General features: G+C 41.2%; 1 protein-coding gene across 6 annotated transcripts in view; it reads left to right on the plus strand.

Moving 5' to 3' along the window:
* Nucleotides 1-23,599, plus strand: part of dennd4c (DENN/MADD domain containing 4C) — a 121,575-nt gene that overhangs the window by 22,211 nt on the left and 75,765 nt on the right. For all 6 annotated transcript variants that reach the window (XM_052019222.1, XM_052019226.1, XM_052019220.1 and 3 more), the window contains one exon: nt 14,206-14,522. In XM_052019222.1, the coding sequence (XP_051875182.1) occupies nt 14,218-14,522 (305 nt within the window). In that variant the 5' untranslated portion in view covers nt 14,206-14,217. The remainder of the gene's footprint in view (nt 1-14,205; nt 14,523-23,599) is intronic.

Genomic DNA, 23,599 nt, shown 5'->3' on the forward strand with positions numbered 1-23,599 from the left:
CTTGTACTTATCTGCCTTGGCCAGAATATTATATTTTGTTCTGTGGACTGTATTTAAAACCCCCTTTTTTCCCCTTATGGTGGTGTTAATCACTTTTGATTTAATTTTCATTCTTTTGTAAAATATATGCAGCCAGAAAATAAAATTGCATGCAGTGGCAGAAAATCCTGTTCATCAAATATTTTTAGGAAACACAAATTGGCCTTGGATGAAATTTTCTTTGTTAACTATTATAAAATGGCTGAGATTACTAAAGTGAAATGCTAGCCTGATGCACGTTAGTGCAAGGTTGTGGTGTGATAACTTCCAGTTAAGTAGGAAGTGGCAAATGCTCAGTATACGTGTACCATTTCCTGTGAATTTTGTAACTTATTTTAAGCTGATTTCTGTCAATATTCAGTTTTTTTCCCCTTCCTTGCCATGAAATAATTGGCACAGCAAAGAAGGTAAATGCATTTTTTTTTCTATTCCTGAGTAATCTACAAGGCAAAGTTATTTGAAAACAATAACAAATTGAGAATAAAATCGAAACCAAGATATAAAACAAGTTTTGGCAGCATTAGTAGCAGGGACATATTAATGGTTTAGGTTGATGTTTTTCATAAGTGCTGCACTGTGGGGTGATGTGAGGTGAGGGAAGTTGAAAAGAAAAGCTTGTTGAAGAATGCTCTTGAACCAAAAATTAATGCTTTTACTTCTCATGGACACTCCCTAACCTTTCAAATTTATGTAATTTTTGCTTTTATTTTAAGTTGATGGTCATTTAAGTGGTGATTTTTTTTTCTCTTGGGCAAAAGATTGACTATATTCAGTTAGGGTAAGATCTGTAGTGACACTTGAATTTTGTGAAATATGTTGCATGTATTTTGTTATTATTGGAATCTTTTCTCAGGGTTAATGCCCAGAATTGAAAACACTTTGCGAGCTGAAATTGAACTGGTGGTAAAAGCTTGGTATACTTTGGTACTTCACCTCTGCAGTTGAGTCTCAATTATTGAATGCAGTGGAAGACTGTGCATAATTTGAAATGCTTCAAAAGTGTTGCACCTTATCATTATTGTTTATTAGTCTTTGTTTCATGGATTGGTTTGCCTTTTACCTATGTTGACTGCAGCACTCATTGAAATGGTTTCTCATGCAAGGATGTGGCATCTTGCTGCTAGATGTGATCAGGCAATGTCTCTTAGCAGATGACAGCCCTACTGTTAGAAACCTGATGCAATGGAATGGGGTATTCCTCCTCGCTGCTTTCTCAAGCAACAGGTCTGCAAATACACCCTGGACAGTGTTGTTTTATTAGAAAGCTGCTCAGATTCTCGTTCATGGTCATGGTTATCCAGTTTCTGTATGGATATTTTCAACTTCCTTCATTTACTACACAGCTTCTGCTCGGCCTATTGCTGAAATTTCTTGTCTGAATTATTATCAGAGTTTATCTATAGAAACATTTTGCTCTATTTGATCAGTGTGCTTGATTTCACTGAACTCTTTACTTTGCCAACTTCATAAATCGCATTCAAAATAACCAGCTAGTTCCATAAAGACACTGGTTTCTTCATCAACATGTTTTTGAAATAGTTCAGATTAATGATTTCTTTTAATGCAGGAATTCAGGATGTTCTAGTTTCCTCTCACATCACAAAGACATGTGGGTTGATAAATTAATTAGCCACTATGTGAGTTTGATGAGAAAGTGTTGAGGAAAAATTGATGTAGGATTTGTGTAATTTTGTGTCTGGTGGTCAGCTCAGATTTGGTGGGCCAAAACACTTGTTTGCATGTGGTATGACTATGACTGCATAACAGTTTGACTCGGACTTCAGTCCCCAAATTACTTGCTCAGAAATCGTAGAATACCAAGTAATAAAAATGAAATTTCTGACCTGTTTTTAAAAAACAAAATGCAATCTTATTTTCAGAGAACAAAGTTGTATTGTTTCTCTATATCCATATGGTACTTACCTTCTGTCCCTTCCATTTCTCTCAAATGAACCAAAAATTGAACCTATTTCGTATGGACTTGCTGATAGAACAAACAGGTGTCCTATGGTAGTTGTTCATTTCATGGTTGAGCCATTTTGTAATGCTTAGGAAATAACCTCCAGTGCTGTCTGTGTGCGTGCACATTCTCCCTGTTAATGTGTGGGTTCCCTGGTGCTCCTGTTTCATCCCACATCTCAAAGATGTACAGGGTTGGTAGGTTAATTGGCTGCTATAAATTGCCCCTAGTGTGTTGGTGGGTGATAGAATACGATGGGACTGTGAGGAGGATAAGAGGGATTAATGTAGTATCATTGTAAATATCTGCTTAATGATCGGCACTGACCTTTTGTGCTGAATGGCCCATTTCCATGGTTTATGACTCTGACTCTCTGACACTGAGGATGAGAAGGAGAATTATCCACCTGGAGGATGTCCATTTCTGGCAAGACTTTCAATTGGAGGTATCCCTAGATGTACCTGGGTGCACAGTGGCACAATAATTAGTGCCTTAACAGTTCCAGTAACTTGCATCCAGTCCGGTTCTTGGATGCTGTTGGTATGGAGTTTGCATGTTCTCCCTGGGACTGTATAGGTTTCTTTTGGGTGCTAAGGTTTCCTCCCATATTGCCAAGATACATTGCTGGGTTAATTGATAACTGTAAATTGACCCTCATGTAGGTGAATTGCAGGTGAATTGGGGTTGAGAGGGTCTTGAGAGAGAATAGGCTGCACAGAACTCAATGGGTTAGTGAGACTGAAGGGAATGTTCTGAGAGCTGCCCTAGATTAGATGACCAAATGGCCACTTCCTATGTTGTAGAAAACATGAAGAAAAAACTTTGTCAGTCACTGTTTGAAAATGCCATGGTATACAAACTGATTTCTGTCTGAAATTATCATGGTATATTAGTGTATTGTCTTTTTTTTTGCTTTGACAATCACATATGGTTTATTTAGCATATGTGAGCCCATTGTATTTGCACAGTGCATGAGTATTAGCTTCCACAGCCTGGAGGACTTTGCTCAGTCTCAAATGTTAAGGTATTTGTCAGTAAACATTTCCAATGAAGTCTACTTTTATTTGTGTTGTATATCTGTTCTGATAATCATTTTTCAATGAATACTGTATTTCTTTTGGAAGTTATCAGCAGCTTATTTGTCTGTTTCTCTTGATTGCGGAGCTTGTGGGTGTGATATCGTTTTATTAAAACCCAGTCTACCCTTCAGGTAAAGCACTAAAATTTCGTCAATTCTGTGTCTGATCAAATCGACCTTGTCGCAAACAAGCCCTGACACTGCTGGACCTTCACCAGTTTGTTGATTGAACTATCACAACATTGCTTTGTCCAAATCTTCATATTTATTGCTTTTCTAATAGAGACATCACTTGAAGAGCTAATTGGATTGGGAATCACCACTGCTTTTTTTAAATCACAAAGTTGCTGAAAGTTGTTTTGCAATGGTACCTTATTCACCTTCTTAATCTCTCAAATTCTTATGCAGTAATCAAAGTCAGTGGTTGCAGACATTTGCAGTATTGTATGACTTCACTGGAAACAGTACTGCTTAAATACTGTAAGCTTCAATAATTACCTGTTATAGTTATTGAAGCTTACAGTACTGTTTCCAATCAATTAATTACCTGTTATAGTTAATTGATGCTTGTCCACTCAGTGTAATCACTGGTATTTGTTATCTGGAGACTAGCTTTTGAAGATTTCTGTGGTTGACCTGCAAGTAGGCTAATCAGCTCTTGGTCAATTTGGAGCTGGCTGTATTTTCTCAACCAATTTCAACAATAATAGGAGTAAAAATAATTGCAGAGACTTGAAACCAAATGCTGGAGGTACTCAACAGGTATGCCAGCATTTGCAGAGAGAGAAAGAGTCAAGGTTTTCCCCAGTGCTTGTTTCACCCCCTCCCCTACTTTATCAGTACTGATAGTGTCATTTATCTGAAACATTGACTCTTTCCCCTTTGCTGCCTAACCTACTGATCTTGTCCTCTAGTCTCTTCTTGCACCCTTTTTTGTACGTGATCATTGTTCCATAATGCATCACAAAGCACTTCAGTGTTTTGGTTTTGAGACTGCTGATAAATTAGCAGATAGTAAACTTTTCTAACCCTCCACATCATAAAAGAATTAGGATTACTTCCATTCTATTTACAGCCTTGCATGTTTACATGTGAAGACAACTACATGTCCTTCCCAGGTTATGAATGACTGATTTATACAGCCCATACATACAAACAAATGTTTGGGAAACCAGTGGAATGGATTTGCCTGCCGCTTTGGGGCTGCAGGCATCTTCTGCCATGTGAGAACTTGGTTTGCGGCCACATTTCCAACCAAAACATACGTCAGGCTGCTGTTTATCGATTATAGCTCAGCATTCAACACCATCATCCCCTCAGTATTAATCAACAGGGTTCAAAACCAGGGCCCCTGTACTACCCTCTGCAACTGGATCCATGACTTCCTGATCAGGAGAGCGCAGTCAGTATGGATCAGTAATATTGCTTCCTCTTTGCTGACAGTTAGCACAGGCACACCTCAAGGATGCATGCTTAGCCCTCTGCTCTGCTCTACTTTACACTCATGACTGTGTGGCTAGGCACAGCTCAAACGCCATCTATAAATTCGCCAATGACACCACTGTTGTTGGTAGAGTTTCAGATGGCAATGAGAAGGCATACAGGGTTGAGAGATCGGCTGGTTGATGGTGCTGCAACAACAACCTTGCACTCAACATCAGCAAGACCAAGGAATTGACAGTGGACTTCCGGAAGGGGAAGTTGGGAGAACACACACCAGTCTGCATTGAGGGGTCAGCGGTGGAAAGGGTGTCAACATCTCAGAGGATCTATTCTGGGCCCAACACATTGATGCAATCATGAAGAAGGCACACCAGTGGTTCTACTTCATTAGGAGTTTGAGGAGATTTGGTATGTCACCAAAGACTCTTGCAAATTTCTACAGATGAACAGTGGAGAGCATTCTGACTGGTTGTATCACAGGCTGGTATGGAGGCTCCAATGCACAGGATCGCAAGAGGGTTGTAGACTCGGCCAGCTCCATCACATGCACAACCCTCCCCACCATCGAGGACACCTCCAAGAGGCGGTGCCTCAAGAATGCGGCATCCATCACTAAGGGCCCTCACCACCAGGGACATGCCCTTTTCTCGTTACTACCATCAAGGAAAAAGGTACAGGAGCCTGAAGACCCCCACAACGTTTTAGGAACAGTTTTCCCCCTGCCATCTGATTTCTGAATGGTCCATGAATGTTCACTATCTCGTTATTGTTTTTTTTTGTGCTATTTATTTTTATAATTGATAGTAATTTTAAGTCTTTGCACTGTACTGCTGCCACAAAACAAATTTCACGACATACAAGTCAGTGATAATAAACCTGATTCTGATTGCGAACGGTTCTGGTTACGAACAGGTCTCGGGAACGGAACCCCATTGTAACCAAGGAAAGACCTATAATTTGAAATATGTTTGATAACATTTTGCATCATTAAATACTTCTTGCTTGCTACAGCCACCACAATGGTTGTTTCTTTGTATGTTCAGCTTTTTTACGGATGAAACTAACATTTATGCTTTTGTAATCTCTTGGATTTGATCTTTTGTAACGCTATTCTGACTGTCAGGCCATCTTCCATGCTCTATGAAGTTAATCTCATCTAAACCTCCACTCCATTACCATAGTTTAATTTGCACCAAGTCCCATTAAATCATCAGACTTTAATTACTTGATCATGTGGGAACCTGACCTGACAACAATCTTGAAAATTTAAAAAGTCTCAAGCCATCCCTGGAACATTGTGGCCCCCAAACTTCAATATGTTACAGATTAAACTCAGTGCTCAATCCATGTATTATGCTCCCAAAGATCCCATAACTTCTAGCCAGATTGATGAAATGAATATCCAGTATTTGTATTTTTTTCTAAATTTTTATTGACTATTGAAATTAATAGTCATTTGTCCCTTCACTGACTTGATTTGCAGTTCATTAACATGTGCCTTGAGGTAGAAAAAATATGGCTTGAAAATCTGACATTGTGCTGTCTGGCAGAAGTTTTAAGTGATTTGACAGTTTCCATGTACATGGCATCTTCAGTAAAGCTGCTTCATAAGAGTGTAACCAGATGATAATTCATGCCAAGCTGCATGCAATTGGAGTAAGTTACCAAAAGTTTGCTGAAAACATTAGGTTCTGAGTAATTTTTTAAAGGAAAAGGTAAAGAGAAGGGGAAGATTTGGATTAGTGTTTGGGAGGGAGTTTTAAAATGGGTCCTAGGCAGCTGTAGGTGCTGTCATATGAAAATTGCAAGAAACAGGAAATGGAGCTGAGAGGTATTGCTGATTTGCAAGTCCATAAGAGGCAGGAGATGGGAGGGGTGGGCCATGAGTGGATTTTAAAATTGAAGCATTGCTGCACCAGGAGCACACAAGTCATTTAATAGAATGTGGTGTGAGTTTGAATACAGCCACAAGTATTGTTAAAGTTAAGTTTATGGAGTATGTATATTAAAACAGGACTCGGGTTCTTTTGGGTTCCTTTTGAATGACAGAATTGGTAATGAAAGACGACACAACTTCACAAAGTTTGAGTAACTTTATTTAACACAACTAAACACAAAGGAAACTACAGCTCTAATCGCCAAATCTGATCTAACCCAAATTAAAAGAAACGATGAAAAACCCAAACTCTCTCACTTGACACTTCCCTGGTAAAATCGAGCTTGTGTTTGCATGCAGTTCTCAGTGATACTTATCGGCATCCAGTATCTTAGCAACTTTGCGTTTCCTGCCACTTGGTCTCTTGCCGAAGGGGAGCTCCGGGGTACTTCAGCAAGACTTGACAGTCGCCAGGCATTGGCTGTGAACCAGCACGTGGAGAAGCTCCAAAGGACTCTCTTGTGGGGCACATCTTTATAGTTAAGGAGGGCTTTGTGCCCCGTTTGGTCTGAGTATAACAGGGGATTGCCCACTTTTGCTAAATTTTCTGTTGTTTTCGAGAGTCTCATCAGTCATTAGTGCTGAAAAATTTCACTGTTAATGAACAGATAAAAATTAAGATCTTCTAGAGGGCAGCTAAGTGTGCAGAGCTAAGCTAGAGTGTGCAGCTAAGAAAGGTTTGTGACTGGGAAAGCCCTGGGATCTTGTCTGATAAGGCAAATTAACACTCTCAATTGTCTCACTTGGCTGAAGCACACCCTGATTGTTTTGCAAAGCTGCTGGTTTAACTGCACCCGATTAATGCTTGGGGCTACCTTCCACGTTGATATCTTGCGGTTTCACTACTCCTGGGAAAAACAAATAGTCCTGAGAGAGAGATGCTTCTTTTAACACTTAGTTACATCCAGCCATTGGTAGCTGTTGCAACAAGGAAATCATTGATACCACTGCATGTGAGGTGGGACGTTGGCTAGAAGAGCTTTGCAGTACTTGTGTTTAGAAGTTGTAAAGGCATAGATAGAATGATAATCGATGAGTTAAGGTAAAGGCAGAGGCAGGTAAGATTGTGGAAATGAAGGAAGACAGTTGTGGTCTTTTGGAAACTACAGAGTTAGAAGTGCTTGGGGAAATTTGGTGTTGAGGTTTCTATTGATGCAGAACAATTTTGATTAGTAACTCGACAGATTGGATACATGGAGAGGTTAGTCAGATTGATTTATATCATGTTAATCCTCCATAGACATAAAACATGGACCTGGAGTAGGTATGATGAGATAAGGTGATGTCTTTTCATTAAATGGGCAGGTGGACCACTCTAGGACTTGTACCAGCACACATTGCCCTCTGTACGGCTTCAGTATAACAGCAGGTAATAGCATCTTAACTTTTGTTGAATGTCTGCAAGGCAGTATGTTGTAATTTGCATTAATAATGGAGATTCCTTGGGCTTGGTAAAAGAATAGTTTTTAATTGCAGTCTTCAAGTTTGAGGAAGGCATTCCCATGTGTTGCTTTCTGTGCATTATTTTGCTAGAGTTGCTCAGGAGGGTTTGTTATTGTTTCTTATTGTTACTTGTACCGAGGTACAGTGAAAAACTTGTCTTGGCATACTGTTCATACAGATCAATTCATTACGTAGTGCATTGAGGTAGTACAGGGTAAAAACAATAACAGAATACAGAGTAAATTATCACAGCTGCGGAGAAAGTACAGGGCAGGTAGACAATAAGGTGCAAGGTCATAACAAGGTAGATTGTGAGGCCAAGAGTCCATCTTTTTTTTTAAAGATCTTTATTAGTCACATGCACATAGAAAAACACAGTGAAATACATCTTTTGCGTAGTGATTTTGGGGGGCAGCCCGCAAGTGTCGCCACGCTTCTGGCACCAACATAGCATGCCCACAACTTCCTAACCTGTACATCTTTGGAATGTGGGAGGAAACCGGAGGAAACCCACACAGACACGGGGAGAACGTACAAACTCCTTACAGACAGTGGCCGGATTTGAAACTGGGTCGCTGGCACTGTAAAGCATTATGCTAACCACTATGCTATCTCATTGTATAAGGGAACCATTCAGTAGTCTTATAACAGCGGGATAGAAGCTGTCCTTGAGTCTGGTGGTATGTGCCCTCGGGCTCCTGTATCTTCTGCCTGATGGGAGAGGGGAGAAGAGAGAATGTCCCGGGTGGGTGGGGTCATTGATTATGCCGGCTGCTTCACCAAGGCAGCGAGAAGTATAGGCAGAGTCCGGGGAGGGGAGGCTGATGTGCTGAATTGTGTCCACAACTCTCTGTAGTTTCTTGCAGTCCCAGGTAGAGCAGTTGCCATACTAAGCTGTGATGCATCTGGATAGGATGCTTTCTGTGGTGCATTGAAAGAAGTTGGTGCGTGTCAAAGGGGACGTGCCAAATTTCTTTAGCCTCCTGAGGAGGTAGAGGCGCTGCTGAGCTTTCTTGGCCATGGTCTCTACGTGGTTATACCAGGACAAGCTGTTGGTGATGTTCACTCCTAGGAACTTGAAGCTCTCAACCCTCTCGACCTCAGCACTGTTGATGTAGACAGGAGCATGTGCACAGCCCGCCTTCCTGAAATCGATGATCAGCTCTTTTGTTTTGCTGACATTGAGGGAAAGGTTGTCATGACACCATGTCACTAAGCTCTCTATCTCTTTCCTGTACTTCGACTCATGGTTATTTGAGATACGGCCCACTATGGCAGTATCATCTGCAAACTTGTAGGTGGAGTTAGAGCAGAAGCTGGCTGAGTGTATAGGGAGTAGAGTAGGGGGCCGAGGATGCAATGTTGAGAATAATTGTGGCAGAGGTATTGCTGCGTAGCCTTGCTGATTGCAGTCTCTTGGTCAGAATCCAGTTGCAAAGGGAGGTGTTGAGTTCGGGTCTCGGAGTTTGGTGATGAGTTTGCTTGGAATTATAGTATTGAAGGCAGAGCTGTAGTCAATAAACAATAGTCTAATGTCTTTGTCTTTACTGTCCAGATGTTCCAGAGATGAGTGTAGGGCCAGGGAGATGGCATTCGCTGTAGACCTTTTTCAGTGGTAGGCAAATTGCAGTGGGTCAAGTTTGTCTGGGATGCTGGGGTTAATGCATGCCATGATCAGCCTCTGAGCACTTCATGATGGTGGATGTCAGAGCCACTGGGCATATTACTTTGTTTTTCTTAGGTACCGGAATGATAGTGGTCTTAAAGCAGCTGGCAACCTCGGGTTGAAGCAGGGAGAGGTTAAAAGTGTCTGTAAGTACTTCTGCCAGCTGATCTGTGCAGGTTCTAAGGACACAGCCACGGACACCATCTGATTAAGATCTGAAGTAAGATTAGTAGGATTATAATAGGGATTTTAATTTTCCAAACATTGACTGGGAATGACACCTAGTGTAAAGGGCTTGGATGGTGAGAAATTTGTTAAGTGTGTTCAGGAAAAATTTCTCAATCAATAGGTAAATGGGCCTTCTGGAGAAGAGGCTACACTAGGCCTCCGCTTGGGAAATAAGGCAGGGCAAGTCACTGAAGAATTAGGGGGGGAAGCACTTTGGGACCAGTAACCATAATTCTATCAGTTTTAAAATGGATATGGAAAAGGATAGGACTGGTCCACAAGTTAAAGTTCTAAATTGGGGCATGGCCAATTTAGACGGTATTTGACAGAAACTTTCAAAAGTTGATTGGGGGAGGTTGATTGAGGTAAAGGGATGTCTGGTAACTGAGAGGGTTTTGAAAGAAAAAGTCTGGGAACTACAAACCAATGAGCCTAACATCAGTGGAGGTTAAGGTATTGCAGGAGATTCTGAGTGACAGGAGCTACATGTGTTTGGAAAGGCAAGGACTGATTAGGGATAGTCAGCATGGTTTTGTGTGTGGGAAATTGTGCTTCACGAATTCAGTTGAGTTTTTTATTGAAGAGGTCGAATTCGGTCGGAGAGAAGACTCAAAAGACCACTGTTCCCGTTCAATCTCTTTATTACTTGATCTGAGGAGAGAGCACCAAGCCAGGCACCTACCTCCTGGACTGGGTGGTCTCTGAGATACATTGATCTACATACATTCTTATACTTTTTTGGAGGTGCAAACAATTACCAAACAAGGAATGATCATGCATTAGTCAGGCAGTATGCGCTCATTTTCTACATCGTGATTGGTTACAGACAAAGGAATTTACTTTAAAAAGTTACTAAAGCTATAGTTCCTTAATCTTTTCGGACCATCTTGTTCCACCGGTTATCTTTGATACATAAGGTTTCTCATGGTGGGCTCAGGGTCAGTTTAGTGGAGCAAGAGTCAATTGTGCGGACTTGCTGAGACAGGAACTGATTTGTACTGGTACTATCATACCTCAAGGCTGCAGAAAACTAGCTGAAGCAAGCAAAATCTTTGGAGCAAGGCACTGCAAAGCAAAGCACAGCTATTTCAAGCAGTCTATTACAGCCATAGTGATGTACCTTTTAATTCACGTCTCAGGGCTCACAATCTTTTACTCTCCTAACCTTTCCTTATACCTTATACACATTCTCAAGGTGGCCAAGAAGATAGATGAGGGAGGTGTGGTAGATGTTGTCAACATGAACTTTAGCAAGGCCTTTGACTAAGTAGCACATGATCCCATGGGATTTAATGTTCCAGCTTAGCTTACCATGTGCTACTAGCAAGCTAACCAATTGGATACAAAATTGGCTTGGTAGTAGGAGACAGAGAGGGCTGTGGTGGAGGGTTGTTTTTCCAGACTGGAAGTCTGTGACCAGCCGTGTGCCATGTGGATCAGTGCTGGGTCCACTGTCATTCATCATTTGTATGAACGATTTGGATGAGAATGTAGGCGGCATGATTAGTAAGTTTGTAGGTGACACTAAAATTGATGGTGCAGTGGATAGACAAGAAGGTTATCTCAGGTTGCAATGGAATCTTGATCAACTGGGCCAGTTAACTGAGGAATGGCAGATGGTGTTTAATTCTCATAAATGTGAGGTGTTGAATTTTGATAAGACAAACCAGTGTAGGACTAAGGCATTGAATAATAGGGCCCTGAGGAATGTTGTAGGAAGGATGTCATTAAACTAGAGAGGCTGCCAAAAAGATTTATGAAAATGTTACTGGGACTACAGGGCTTGATTTTAAGGAAAAGCTGGATAGGCTAGGACTCCTTTTACCTGAAGCACAGAAAGCTTGGGGTTGATGTTATAGATGTTTATAAAATCATGAGGGGCATAGATAAGGTGAATAACAAAGTCTTTTCCCCAGTGAGTCCATAACTAGAGGGCATAGGTTTAAATTGAGAGGGGAAAGATTTAAAGGGCACTTGAGGGGCAACTTTTTCCACACAGGGTGGTGAGTATATGGAACAAGTTGCCAGAGGAAGTGGTAGAGGTGGGTACACAAGTTGCCAGAGGAAGTGGTAGTGGTGGGTACATTTATGACAGTTAAAAAGGCATTTGGACAGTTACATGGATAGGAAAGGTTTGGAGGGATTCAGGGCAAATGCAGGCAAGTGGGAGTTGCTTAGTTAAGTCAAAGTCTAGTTTATTGTCATGTGCAATAAAAAAACTTAGTTGCAACATGATCACAGGCACATAGTATCATATAAGCAGCATTCAGAAGGAAAGCATAAATTACACACAATTTTTTACTAGGAAGAACACCAAAACAGAAAGTCCATTTTAGTGCAAAGTGGTCATAGTGTTGCCAAGCTATAGTGACTAGGGTTGTACTGGTTAGGTTCACGAATCGAATGGCTGAAAGGAAGTAGCTGTACTTGAACCTGGTGGTGTGGGACTTCAGGCTTCCTTACCTCCTGCCTGATGGTAGCTGTGAGGAGATGGCATGGCCCATATGGTGAGGATCTTTGGATGTTGCCGCCTTGAGGCAGCGCCTCCTGTAGATATGATGGTGGGGAAGGAGGTGCCCGTGATATATTGGGCTGAGTCCATTTGGCACAGATGAGTTGGGCCAAAGGGCTTTTTTCTGTGCTGTATGGTTCCATGACTCTATGCCTCTTCTGTGCCAGTCTTACATAACCCTTGATTTCCCCAATCTTTTGAAGTTTTTTTCTCTCTTTTAAATCTCCAGTTAAGCATCCACAGCCCTTTAATGTGGACAATTCCAGAGATTCACAATCCTTTGTGAGAAGAAATTGCCATGCACTTCAATTTTAATTAACAGCCCCCTTAACTTATAACTATCTCCCCTTATTCGGGATTTTGCCACTAGTAAAAAGAAACTCAACATTTATCTTGTCATGCTTCTTTAACATCTTGTACATTTGATTACAACTTACAAATGCTCTATTTTTAAACTCCAATCCCCTCAGCAATAAAGGACAATATGCCATTTACCTTAATTTCTTGCTGTACTTGCATGCTAACATTGTGTTTCATGCCCAAGAACACCCCAGAACACTACTTATTTACAGTTTCTCTCCATTTAGATAAACTGACTTTTGTTTTCTCCCCTCACACTGTTATGTTTGAACTCCTTTTGCTGATTTTTTTTTTATCAACTCTCTCAACTCTATTTACATGTCATCATCAAACTTGGCTATCTTGCACTAAACCCCTCATCCTAATTATTAATATGGAAAATGAATAATTGTAGGTTGAGGACAGATATTTAGAGCACCACTAATTGTATCTTTTCTGGAAAAAGTCTGAAAAAGAACAATCTTCTGACTCTCTTCTGTGTGATAACCTGTCTTCAAGTTATGTTGACACATTTCTTTTATCTTGTATGACATGAAAGGCTAGTGTACATTATTGAATGGATTTCCAGAAATCAAATACACTATCTGCAGATTCCCGTGTCAAATCTGCTTGCTATCCTTGAACTGTAGAAAATTTGTCAAACATTTGACTTTGATAAAACCAATTTAACTTGGGTTGAATGCATTAAGCTTTTTTAACTAACCAGCTAGTGTATTTCTTCCACTCCAGTATTTTCCCAAAAATGGATCTTAAGCTAACTAACCTATGGTTTCCTGATTTATTTTTTCCCTTCTTCCTCCCTTAATGACGAGTCACATTCACTGTTTTCCATTTGGCTTGTATCCTTCCAGAATTCTGAGAATTTTGAAAATCTTTAACCAAAGGCTTAACTAGCTTTGCAGCCATGTCCTTTAAAAGCCTTGGATCCTGGTCTCTTGCTTGCCTTTAGCCACATTTATTTTTCCACTGCTTTGTCCCATGTGAAAGGGATTGCTACAAGTCCTTCCCTCCTATTTGAAAACAGCCTGTGTATTATCCTTGGAATATTTGCATCATGAAGTAATTAAAACAGTCAAATGTTTGACAAATTCCACAATTGGCTCAGGACTGCTGCAGAGGAAGTAGTAAAGGTACAGTCACCTGTGTTTTCTGTCCTTGGCTGAAGTATGCTAATTTGTGTGTCTCAGATGAATGATTCATCTGTGGTATCCTCTACAATTGGTGAAGTAGACACTTAGTTTCTTAGGGTGGGGCTTGGTTGCTGTGTGGGTGGCTACTTGCAGACTATAATTTCATAAATTTAGCTGCCTTCAAGATAACCATTTCTAATTGTTGGTAAGTACTGATTTCATCAGAGGTGGAACCAATTAATATAAAAATTGATTGTATTTATTTGAAATAGTGGATCACAATGGTACTTTAATGAAATTTTCTATCTATGTTCTGCCTGAGATTTAGCATTGAAATTGTGTGAAATTTTGCACAACCTGGTCATTTACCATGAAGAATTGATGAGATTCTTTTCTTTCCTGTCTTTTAGGAACACATAGCCATGATTGAAGATAAGGGCCCAAGAGTTAGTGACTACTTTGTAGTTGCAGGGCTGACTGACACATCTACACCATTGGAGCAGGAAATCACAGTAGTAGAGCCCAAGTCAACAAAGCCAAAAGCACCAATCACGGATATTGCTGTCATAATCAAATCAGCAGGAGAAAATGTTCCCGAAGGTTATACTTGCATTGAGGTCACGCCAACCGGACTTCCAGCAAACTTGAATTTTGGGAGTTTGAAAAGTCCAGAGATATATCTTTGCTACAGGAGGGGACTTGATGAGCCACCCCTTATTGATATTGGGTAAGTTATTAGTTTGGAAAATCACCTTGATCTATGGGGGAGGGTTGGTATAGTGACAATTTGAATCTAGTGTGTTTAATATAAACTTAACAATGTGCAAGAAAAATAAACACTGCTGGAGGAACACAGCAGGTCAGGCAACATCTGTGGAAGGAAATGAATAGTGGACATTTTGGGTTTAGACCCTTCATCTGAACTGAAAGATAGAGGGGAGATGGCCAGAATAAAGATGTGAAGGGATAGGGCAAGAGCCGGCGAGCGATTAGTAGATCCAGATGAGGAGGGGTGACAACAAATGGAGGAGGAAAGAGTGGAAATAGTGACAGAGGCTGAGAGGTGATAAATGGAGGCAACAAAGGGCTGCAGATGAAATCTGATAGGAAAGGAAGGTGGAGTATGGAAGCAAACAAGGGAGGTGGAATGGGCACATGGGAACAGTTGGGGGAGTGGACTCAGTGGAAGAAGTGTGGGTGATGGGCAGTTGGAATGGGTGGAGGAGGGGAAAGAAACACTGATGGGGGTTGGGATGGATGTAGGAGGAACTGGGTAGATCAAGAGGAGAGGGGGGGGGGGGGGGGGAGAAAAAGGCTGGGGAGCAGGTTACCTGAAATTGGATAATTCAGTATTCATGCCATTGGGTTGTAAACTACCCAGACAGAATATGAGGTGCTGTTCCTGCTGGCTTGCAGACAAAGATTGATGCGTGAGGCACCAACAGAGAGTAATACAGCAGTGGTCTGAGGAGGCTGAGGGTCTACTTCAGGACCACCTTGAGTAGTGGACTGGAATACATTCAATACCACTTCATCCCACCTAAATGAGTATATCTCAGCTGTCACTAGTTTCATCAAGAAATGCGTTGACAACTGTGTTCCGTCGAAGACAATTAGGGTCTCTCCCAACTAGAAACACTGGATGAACAGGGAGATTTCTAGTAAAGTCCAGATCCGAGACTTTCAGGATGGATGACCCTGTATTGTGCAAGAAGGCCAGGTATGATCTCTGCAGAGCTTTTGGGGATGCCAGGAGAGAATTTCAGAACCAGCTAGAGGCTCAATTCAATCAAGGGGATGCCAGGTGACTGTGGCAGGGCCTGATTACCATCACAGGCTATAAGCTGAAATCATTGGGGGTGATCTCTGGCAACAATGCATCTCTACCAGGTGAGAATGTTTCTTACGCCCATTTTGAGCAGGCAAACAGTTTCACCAAGGGCCGCCCCCCTACCATCCTCTGCTGGCTCTGTCCCATACATCTTGGTGGCAGAAGTCAGATCTACTTTCATGAGGCTAAACCTCTTGGAAAGTGGCTGGCTCAGATGGAGTCCCTGGATGGGTTCTGAAATCATGCGCTAATCGGCTGGCCACTGTCTTCACAGACATTTTCAGCCTCTCACTTCATCAGTTTGTTGTCCCCATCTGCTTCAAAGAAGCCTTCATCATTCCAGTCCCTAAGAAAAGTAAAGTGCCCTGTCTCAATGGCTACCAACCAGTAGCTCCAACATCAACCATAATGAAGTACCTTAAAAGATTGGTAATGGCCCACATCAGTGCCAGCCTCTGAGACAATCTTGACCCCTTGCAATTTGCATAGAGGAAAAATGTGTCTAAGGAGGAAGCCATCTCCTTTCCAATTCATTCAGCTCTAGATCACCTTGATAACAAGAATATCTATGCCCTTAATATGAGCAGGACGAAAGAATTGGTTGTTGACTTGAGGACAAGCACAACCCTGTCCTCATCAGCCGAGCTGCTATAGACATGGTTGACGGCTTCAGGTTCCTTGGCTTCCACATCACCAGCAACCACACCTGGTCTCTTCACAATGATATGGTGATTAAGAAAGCACATTAGTGTGTTCACTTTCTTCAGCATCTGAGAAAATTCAGCATGTCCATGAGGATTCTTTCAAACTTCTACAGATATGTTATAGAAAGTATGCTGATGGGTTGCATCTCAGCCTGGTATGGCAGCTCCTCTGCTCTTAACTGTCTAAACCTGCTGAGAGTGGGAAACACGGCCCAGTCCATTCTCAGGCTCGTCACTTCCATCCAGTCCACCTTCGTGGTGCATCAGGAAGGCTTGTGGTGTCATCATGCATGCCACCCTGGTCATTCCTTTTTCTCTCTTCTGCCTTCTGGGAGAAGATAGAGGAGCTCGAGAGCATGGATGTCCAGATTTAAGAACAGCTTCTTCCCTGCTGCTGTAAGATTCATGAACCAATAACCTCTTTCACACCTGTTTTTCCAGTGGTGCTGCTAAATTCTCGTATTCTCAACTTGACTTCCCTTGGTTATTCCACGATTGTCACTTTTTTTTGTTACACTACTTCAGATTACACTACTGTCTGCACCATTCTACTGTTTTTGTGTTCATTGTTGTACTAATGTTGTATTTATTATTACCACGTGTGCTGTTTACTCTGTGAGCTTCATGCAAACAAGGAATTTCATTGCACCTTGGTGTATGTGACAATAAACTAATCTAAACTAATATAATCTAATTTTGTTTGCATTTAGCCTCACCCTGGCAGTGGAGGAGGCTGAGGACAGACAGGTTGGTGTGGAAATGGGGAGGGGAATTAAAATGACTCACAACTGGGAGTACCAGATGGCCATAGCAAACAGAGCGCAGGTTCTCGGCGAAGCGGTTGCCTAGTCTGCCTTTGGTCTCTCTGATGTAGAGAAGGCCACATCGAGAGCACCAAATGCAGTAAACAAGGTTGGAGCAAATGCATCTCACTTGGAACAGGCATTAGATGGTAGTGAGGGAGGAGGTGTAGGGATAGATGTTACACCTATGGTTGCGGAGAAAGTGCCTGGGGAGGGATGAGTGAACCAGGGAATCAGAGTCATCCCTGCGGAAAGCAGAAAAGTATGCAGGAGAAGATGTGGCTGGTGGTGGGATCATGTAGTTGGCAGAAATGTCGAAGGATGATGCGCTGGATGCATAGGCTGGTGGGGTGACAGTTAAGGACCAAGGGAACTCTATCCCTGTTCTGTTTGTGGGGAGGTCAGCAGTGTGGGAAATAGAGGAGATGGAGGTGAGGGTTCCATCAACCACAGTGTGGAGCACATTTCCTGGAAATGGGGAATATCTCGTATGTCCAAGAGTGGAAGGCTTCATCTCAAGAACCAATGAGGAGGAAACACAGAGAAAGGAATGGTACCCTTGTAAGAGACGGTGGGAGGAGGTATTGTCTAGGTAGCTGTGGGAGTTGGTGGGTTTGTGGTAAATATTGGTGGATAGTTTGTCTCCTGAGATGGAGACAGAGAGCTCAAGAAAGGGGAGAGGTGTATCAGAAATGGCCCAAGTGAATCTGAGGGTGTGGTGGAAGTTGGTTGTGAAGTTGATGAAATTAAGTTGTTCTGCACAGGTGCAGGAGTCAGCACCAATGCAGTCAACGATGTAGTGGAAAAGGAGTTGGGGAGTGGTGCCAGAGTAAAGGCAGGCGTAGCTAGGGCCCATGTGAGTGCCCATGGCTGCACCTTTAACTTGTAGAAAGTGGGAGGAATCAAAAGAGAAGTTTCAGGTAAGCACAAGTTATGCCAGGTGGAGCAGAGTCTTTGTAGATAGTCCGTTTCCTGAGAGAGATAGATCTGTGTAAGCAGGTAAGTGGTAATTATCGCAGTTATGTCTCTTCTAGGAAATGTCTTGTGGATGTTGCTCCATTACTGAGAGTTCTAAGGTGACCAAGAGCAATGTGGGACCTGCAGACTCTACCACAGTTAGGATAGGTGGTGTTTGGGGAAGGACAGTTGGAGGTGGGGTGCTCATTCCATTGTTTCCTGTGTGTCCTTGTTCTCCCGATACGTGTCCTACACAGTGCTGTGCTGAATGCTTTCTTTTTACATTTGAGCAGTCATGATAAGATATCCTTATTAGTCACATGTTCATCAAAACACATAATAAAATGCATCTTTTGCATAGTGTTCTGGGGACAGCCAGGAAGTGTTGCCATGCTTCTGGTGCCAACATAGCATGCCCACAACTTCCTAACCCGTACATCTTTGGAACGTGGGAGGAAACCGGAGCACCTGGAGGAAACCCACACAGACACAGGGAGAACGTACAAACTCTTTACAGACAGTGGCCGGAATTGAACCCAGGTCACTGGTGCTGTAATAGAGTTACGCTAACCTCTATACTACCATGCTTGCCAGGAATTCCCAGGAGTTTGTGGAGTTGTAGCATTTTTTTTCTCAGAAGCTGATCCTTGATTTTTTTTTAATTTATTTACTTACCCTGGTAATCTGTGACTGAACTCAGAGCATCTGTTTCAGGAGTCTGGTGTTGGGTATGTCAACATTGGCAAAGGATTTATGCTGGTTACAGTTCCAGAACGATTGCTTTCCATTTTTAATGTAGTGAAAGAGGATGACGGCCTAAACCAAATTGCTTTGTGTGATCTTTCTAACAGGTCCTGCTTAATGGAAACTGAAATAAAACTCTTGGAACCCTTCTTAAAATATGACTAGGTTCATCATTCTTATTAGTGGCATGCTATTTCCTGGATTACTTTCTTCTGTTTGCATTTATTTTTTTAAACTCCAGATACATTTAAGTTGGGCATTCACTGGTAACTTGATCTAAAACATCAAATAATTGCATTGCTTTTATTGATGTGCCAATCATATTTGATAAGATTCAGCTGGATTTTTAACTTAGAATTTGAAAAGAAAATTAGTTTGATTTGGGTACTTTTGTTTGCACAATCATGTCTTGGTTATGTGTAGTTTACATGAGTAATGTCCCTCTGTAAGCAATGTATAGTTTCATGCTTTATATATTAATTTCCTTTTATAAAAATTCTTTTCTGGTCTTAAATTTTGGAACTCAAATTTGAAAAGAGACTCACTCCTGGAAATGAACCCATCTCTTAATTGGAGAAAACTAGTTTAAAAAGGACATCAAATATATCCTTAAAATGCTATGAAATTGAAGTCATTGAAATTGAAGATCAAACAGTTTAATATGAAGTGAGTACAGAATTGGAGGATGCAAGTCCAAAATCAATCAATCTTGTGATCAGGGCTCTAAATTGTATATTTTTGGTTGTGGGGAAGGGGGAGAAACCATCCTCATTTTGTAGATCATCCTTGAACAGAGATTGATTAGTTTATTTCAGTTTGAGTCAAATTCCTTGACAATTTTCAGCAAAGCTCACTGTAAAATAAGTCACAAATGTAAATTCAGTGTCCATTTACTGGTTTCCATTTGGGACTGGCGCAGCATGACTCCAGTTTTCTATTTGAATCAACCCTCTTGGTGGGGAAATGTCTGGCTGCTGTGTTCAATTTGGATCAGGTCAACAGGCACATGGGAACACCACTGTGGTAGTCGGAGAGTTTAAAGCAAAATAACTATCCTTGAACAGAAGAATGGACAATGTTTCAATAAAAAAAAACTGCAGATGCTGGAAATGTTAAATTAAAAACAAATTGTTGGAAGCACTCTAGGACAGGCAGCATTGGTGCCAAGAGAATGTTAACATATCAAGTTCAAGATACTAGATCAGATCTGGGAGAGAAAACAAGTTGCTTTTCAGTAGTGGAAAAGGTGGGGAGAGGCTGGGTAGGACAAAGGGAATATCTCTTAGGGTGAAGGCAAGTGAGTTTACATTGCATTTAGAATCTGCTAATGCTTAATAACTAATGGGTAGCTATTCAGCATCTGGTAACGCATTCCAGAGCCAAGCTTACCTTGGTGGCTGAGCTTGCATCTGTGCATGCTTGGAGGCCAGGGACTCTCTTATTGAAACATACGAGAGGATGGGCTTACTCTCAGTATCTGTAGGACACAGGTCCTCGACTTGCGTCTCAGCTGCACCACACTGCCCTCTGTCAAGAAAGGTTCACATTGAGACAAAAACAATGTTGGAAGGACTTGGTCAGTCAGAAACACGTGGAAAGAGAAACCAGTCTGTTTTGAGTCAAAGACCCTTCCTCAGAACTAGTGGGAGAGTGAAGGGTTTACAGTTTTAAAATAGAGCTAAGGGAAGGAGTGAGGTGTAAGACAAAAGCCTATATGGATGTAGATGAAGCAACATTAGGTGATGAGGAGCATGCGTAGCAAGAGGTTTTAAAGAAACTGGGTGAGAATAATGGGAAACAATAAGAGTATGGTTTACCTGTAAGTTTTGACACCCTGGAAAATGTGGATCACTGCATTGATACCTAGGAGAATGTGGACCACTTTCTCTATTCTGGGAGTCACCACCTGATTAAGTCAGAGATGAGATGATGTTCACCAGCACCTTCAATGTGCCAGCACAGTCTTTGGTCACTTGAGGAAAAAGGTTTTTGAGTTCAAGACCTCAGACCTGACACACAACTTGTTGCTTACTGGGCAGCAGTGATCCCTACTCCATATGCTTTTGAGACCTAATGGAAAAATACCCCCAATGCTGTTCTTGCAAAATTCTGCAAATTCATTGGAAGGGCAAGTGAACCAATATCACTGTTCTTTCTCGGGTCAATGTCTACAGTCTTGAGGCCCTTATTACATTTATTGGGCCTTACTGAGCAGGCTATATCCAATACCAGACTTCCAAAACAGACAAAACTTAATTCAAGATCCTGTGGCGTTTTGCTTTCTTGGTCGGTCTACCATGTGGCACTTGTCTAAAGGCCTTGCTGACATCCATGTATAGTACATAAAATTTGCCTCCCTCTTTGCCATTTCACATTACCATAAGGTTAGCGTGGCTATACCCATTGGCCTGAAACAAGGTCTGAATTTCTTGGAAGACGTCAGAGGTTGAGGATGTGTTTGCAGAAGTGTGGTGTTGTATTTGGAGTAAAAAAATACATTACCTTGGTGGAAGATGTAACTATATTGCTGAGAATTCTTTTTGCTTGATGGATTAATTTTGTATTAAAGTGGCCAGGAATTTCACCTTTATTCGTGTCACATTTAAAGTGAGTTAAATTAGAAATAGTGTTCATTTCAAAAGGGCATTTTTTTTTGGGCTTGATCACCATGCATCTTTAATTCAAATGTTGCATATATGTTATTGTATCTTTTAAAGATTGTGTTGCAAGTTTGGTCTCTGAGGGCTTGATTTTGGGCATCACCAGTTTGCAACTTAATGTAGTTAAAATTCTGATTAGCTAAACATGAATGAAGAAAAAGCTTGGACACTAATGAGGGATGATTATTTAGAAGTTCCCAGTTGCCCATCTTGTTACTGCTATTAGTGAGGAGGTACAAGAGCCTGAAGACCCACACTCTGATTCAAGAGTAGCAGCTTTCCCTCCGTCATCAGATTTCTGAATGGTCCATAACTACCTCATTGTTCCTTTTTTTTGTATTGTACTATTTATTTATTTTGTAACTTATACTTTGTCTTTGCACTGTACTGCTGCTGCAAAACAACAAATTTCATGTCATATAAGACGGTGATAATAAACCTGATTCTGATTCTTTTAATCCTAATTCAAGAAATGAACTCAAAAGTTTAAATCTTTCACCATTTGATCATTTATTATGATTTCTACTTTTGAATTGAAATGAGTACAATCTCTTTTAAAAGATACTCCTTTTTTAAGTAATACCTTTTATTAAAATAACTAACAATTTATGCTTGTTTCTGAAGTTTTTCCAATATTTAAAAATATAATCTTTTTATGCAGAGGACCACTGTCATTTTCAGAGATAAGTGTTCAATGTAATGTGTTTATGCTACCTCTTTGACAAAGAATTGTAGTTGGTACATGCTCTACAGCAATATTGCCCTATCAGAAGACTGAGACTTGCTGTTTGTAACCTTCCTTATCAAGAAAAGGGAAAGTTCTCATGACTTGTGGTCACATTCAAAAGAGCATAATCGAACCAGATATTAAAACAAATCTCAAAACAGTTTAAAATATCTGAAGTAGTTTGCATTAATTGAACAACAGGAAAGAGTTGTAATTTGAAACAAATTTGTCATTTTAGTTACTGTTTAGTTTGCAGTTTGGATATCAAGGGCCCTTGTGTATTTCAGATTGGAGGCCTGTGACCAGTGGTGTGCCACAGGGATTGCTGCTGGTTTCACTGTTGCTTGTCATATATTAATGATTTGGATGAGAATATAGCTGGCATGATTAGTAAGTTTGCAGATGACACCAAAATTGGTTGTGGTGGACAGTGAAGAAGGTTGTTTAAGAATACAGCAGGATCTAGATCGGATGGGAAAGTGCTTCAAGGAATGGCAGATGGATGACTCAGGCATGTGCAAAGTGATGCATTTTGGGAAGTTAAACCAGGGCAGGACTTGCACGGTAAATGGGAGGGCATTGGAGAGTGTTGTAGAACAGAAAGACCAATGGGTACTAGTACGTTGTTCTATCTGTATCACCACTTCTAGTGAACTAAGTGGTGAAGAAGGCATTTGGCATGCTTGACTTCATTGGGTGGGACATGAGTACAACAGTTGGGATGTCATGTTACAGCTGTACAAGTCATTAGTGAGACAGTTCTGGTCACCATACTGTAGGAAGGATGCAATTAAGCTAGAGGGTCCAGCAAAGATTTGAGGATTGATTTATAAGAACTTGATTTATAAGGAGAGAGTGGATAGGCTGGGGCTGTTTTGCCTGAAGCAAGTGAGGCTATGGATGACCTTATAGCAATTTATAAAATCATGAGGGGCATAGATGTTTTTTTTTCCAGGGTCGGGGATAAACTAGAGGGCATAAGATGAGAGGGGAAAGATTTAAAGGGAACCTGAGGGGCAAGTTTTTCCACACAAAGAATGGTGGCTATATGGAATGAGCTGCCAGAGGAAGTGGCAGAGGCAGGTATAATTACAGTATTTGAAAGACAGGTACATGGAGAGGGAAGGTTTGGAGGGATATGGGCCAAATTTAGGCAAATGGGACGCCTTGGTCGGCATGGACGAATTGTGCCGAAGAGCCTGTTTCCATGCTGTAGAATTCTGACGCATTTGGATTTTTAGTGAATATTATTTTACCTGTTAGTTGTTGCTTCTATTGGGAATATGTGGTCTCCTCGGTATTTTATTACCATCAGAGCCAGTCACATTGTAGCAAAGCAAGATCCTTGAGTTTTTATTTTTCATATTTTTGGAAATTC

Source organism: Pristis pectinata, chromosome 7 (genome assembly GCF_009764475.1).
Source record: "Pristis pectinata isolate sPriPec2 chromosome 7, sPriPec2.1.pri, whole genome shotgun sequence".
NCBI lineage: Eukaryota > Metazoa > Chordata > Chondrichthyes > Rhinopristiformes > Pristidae > Pristis > Pristis pectinata.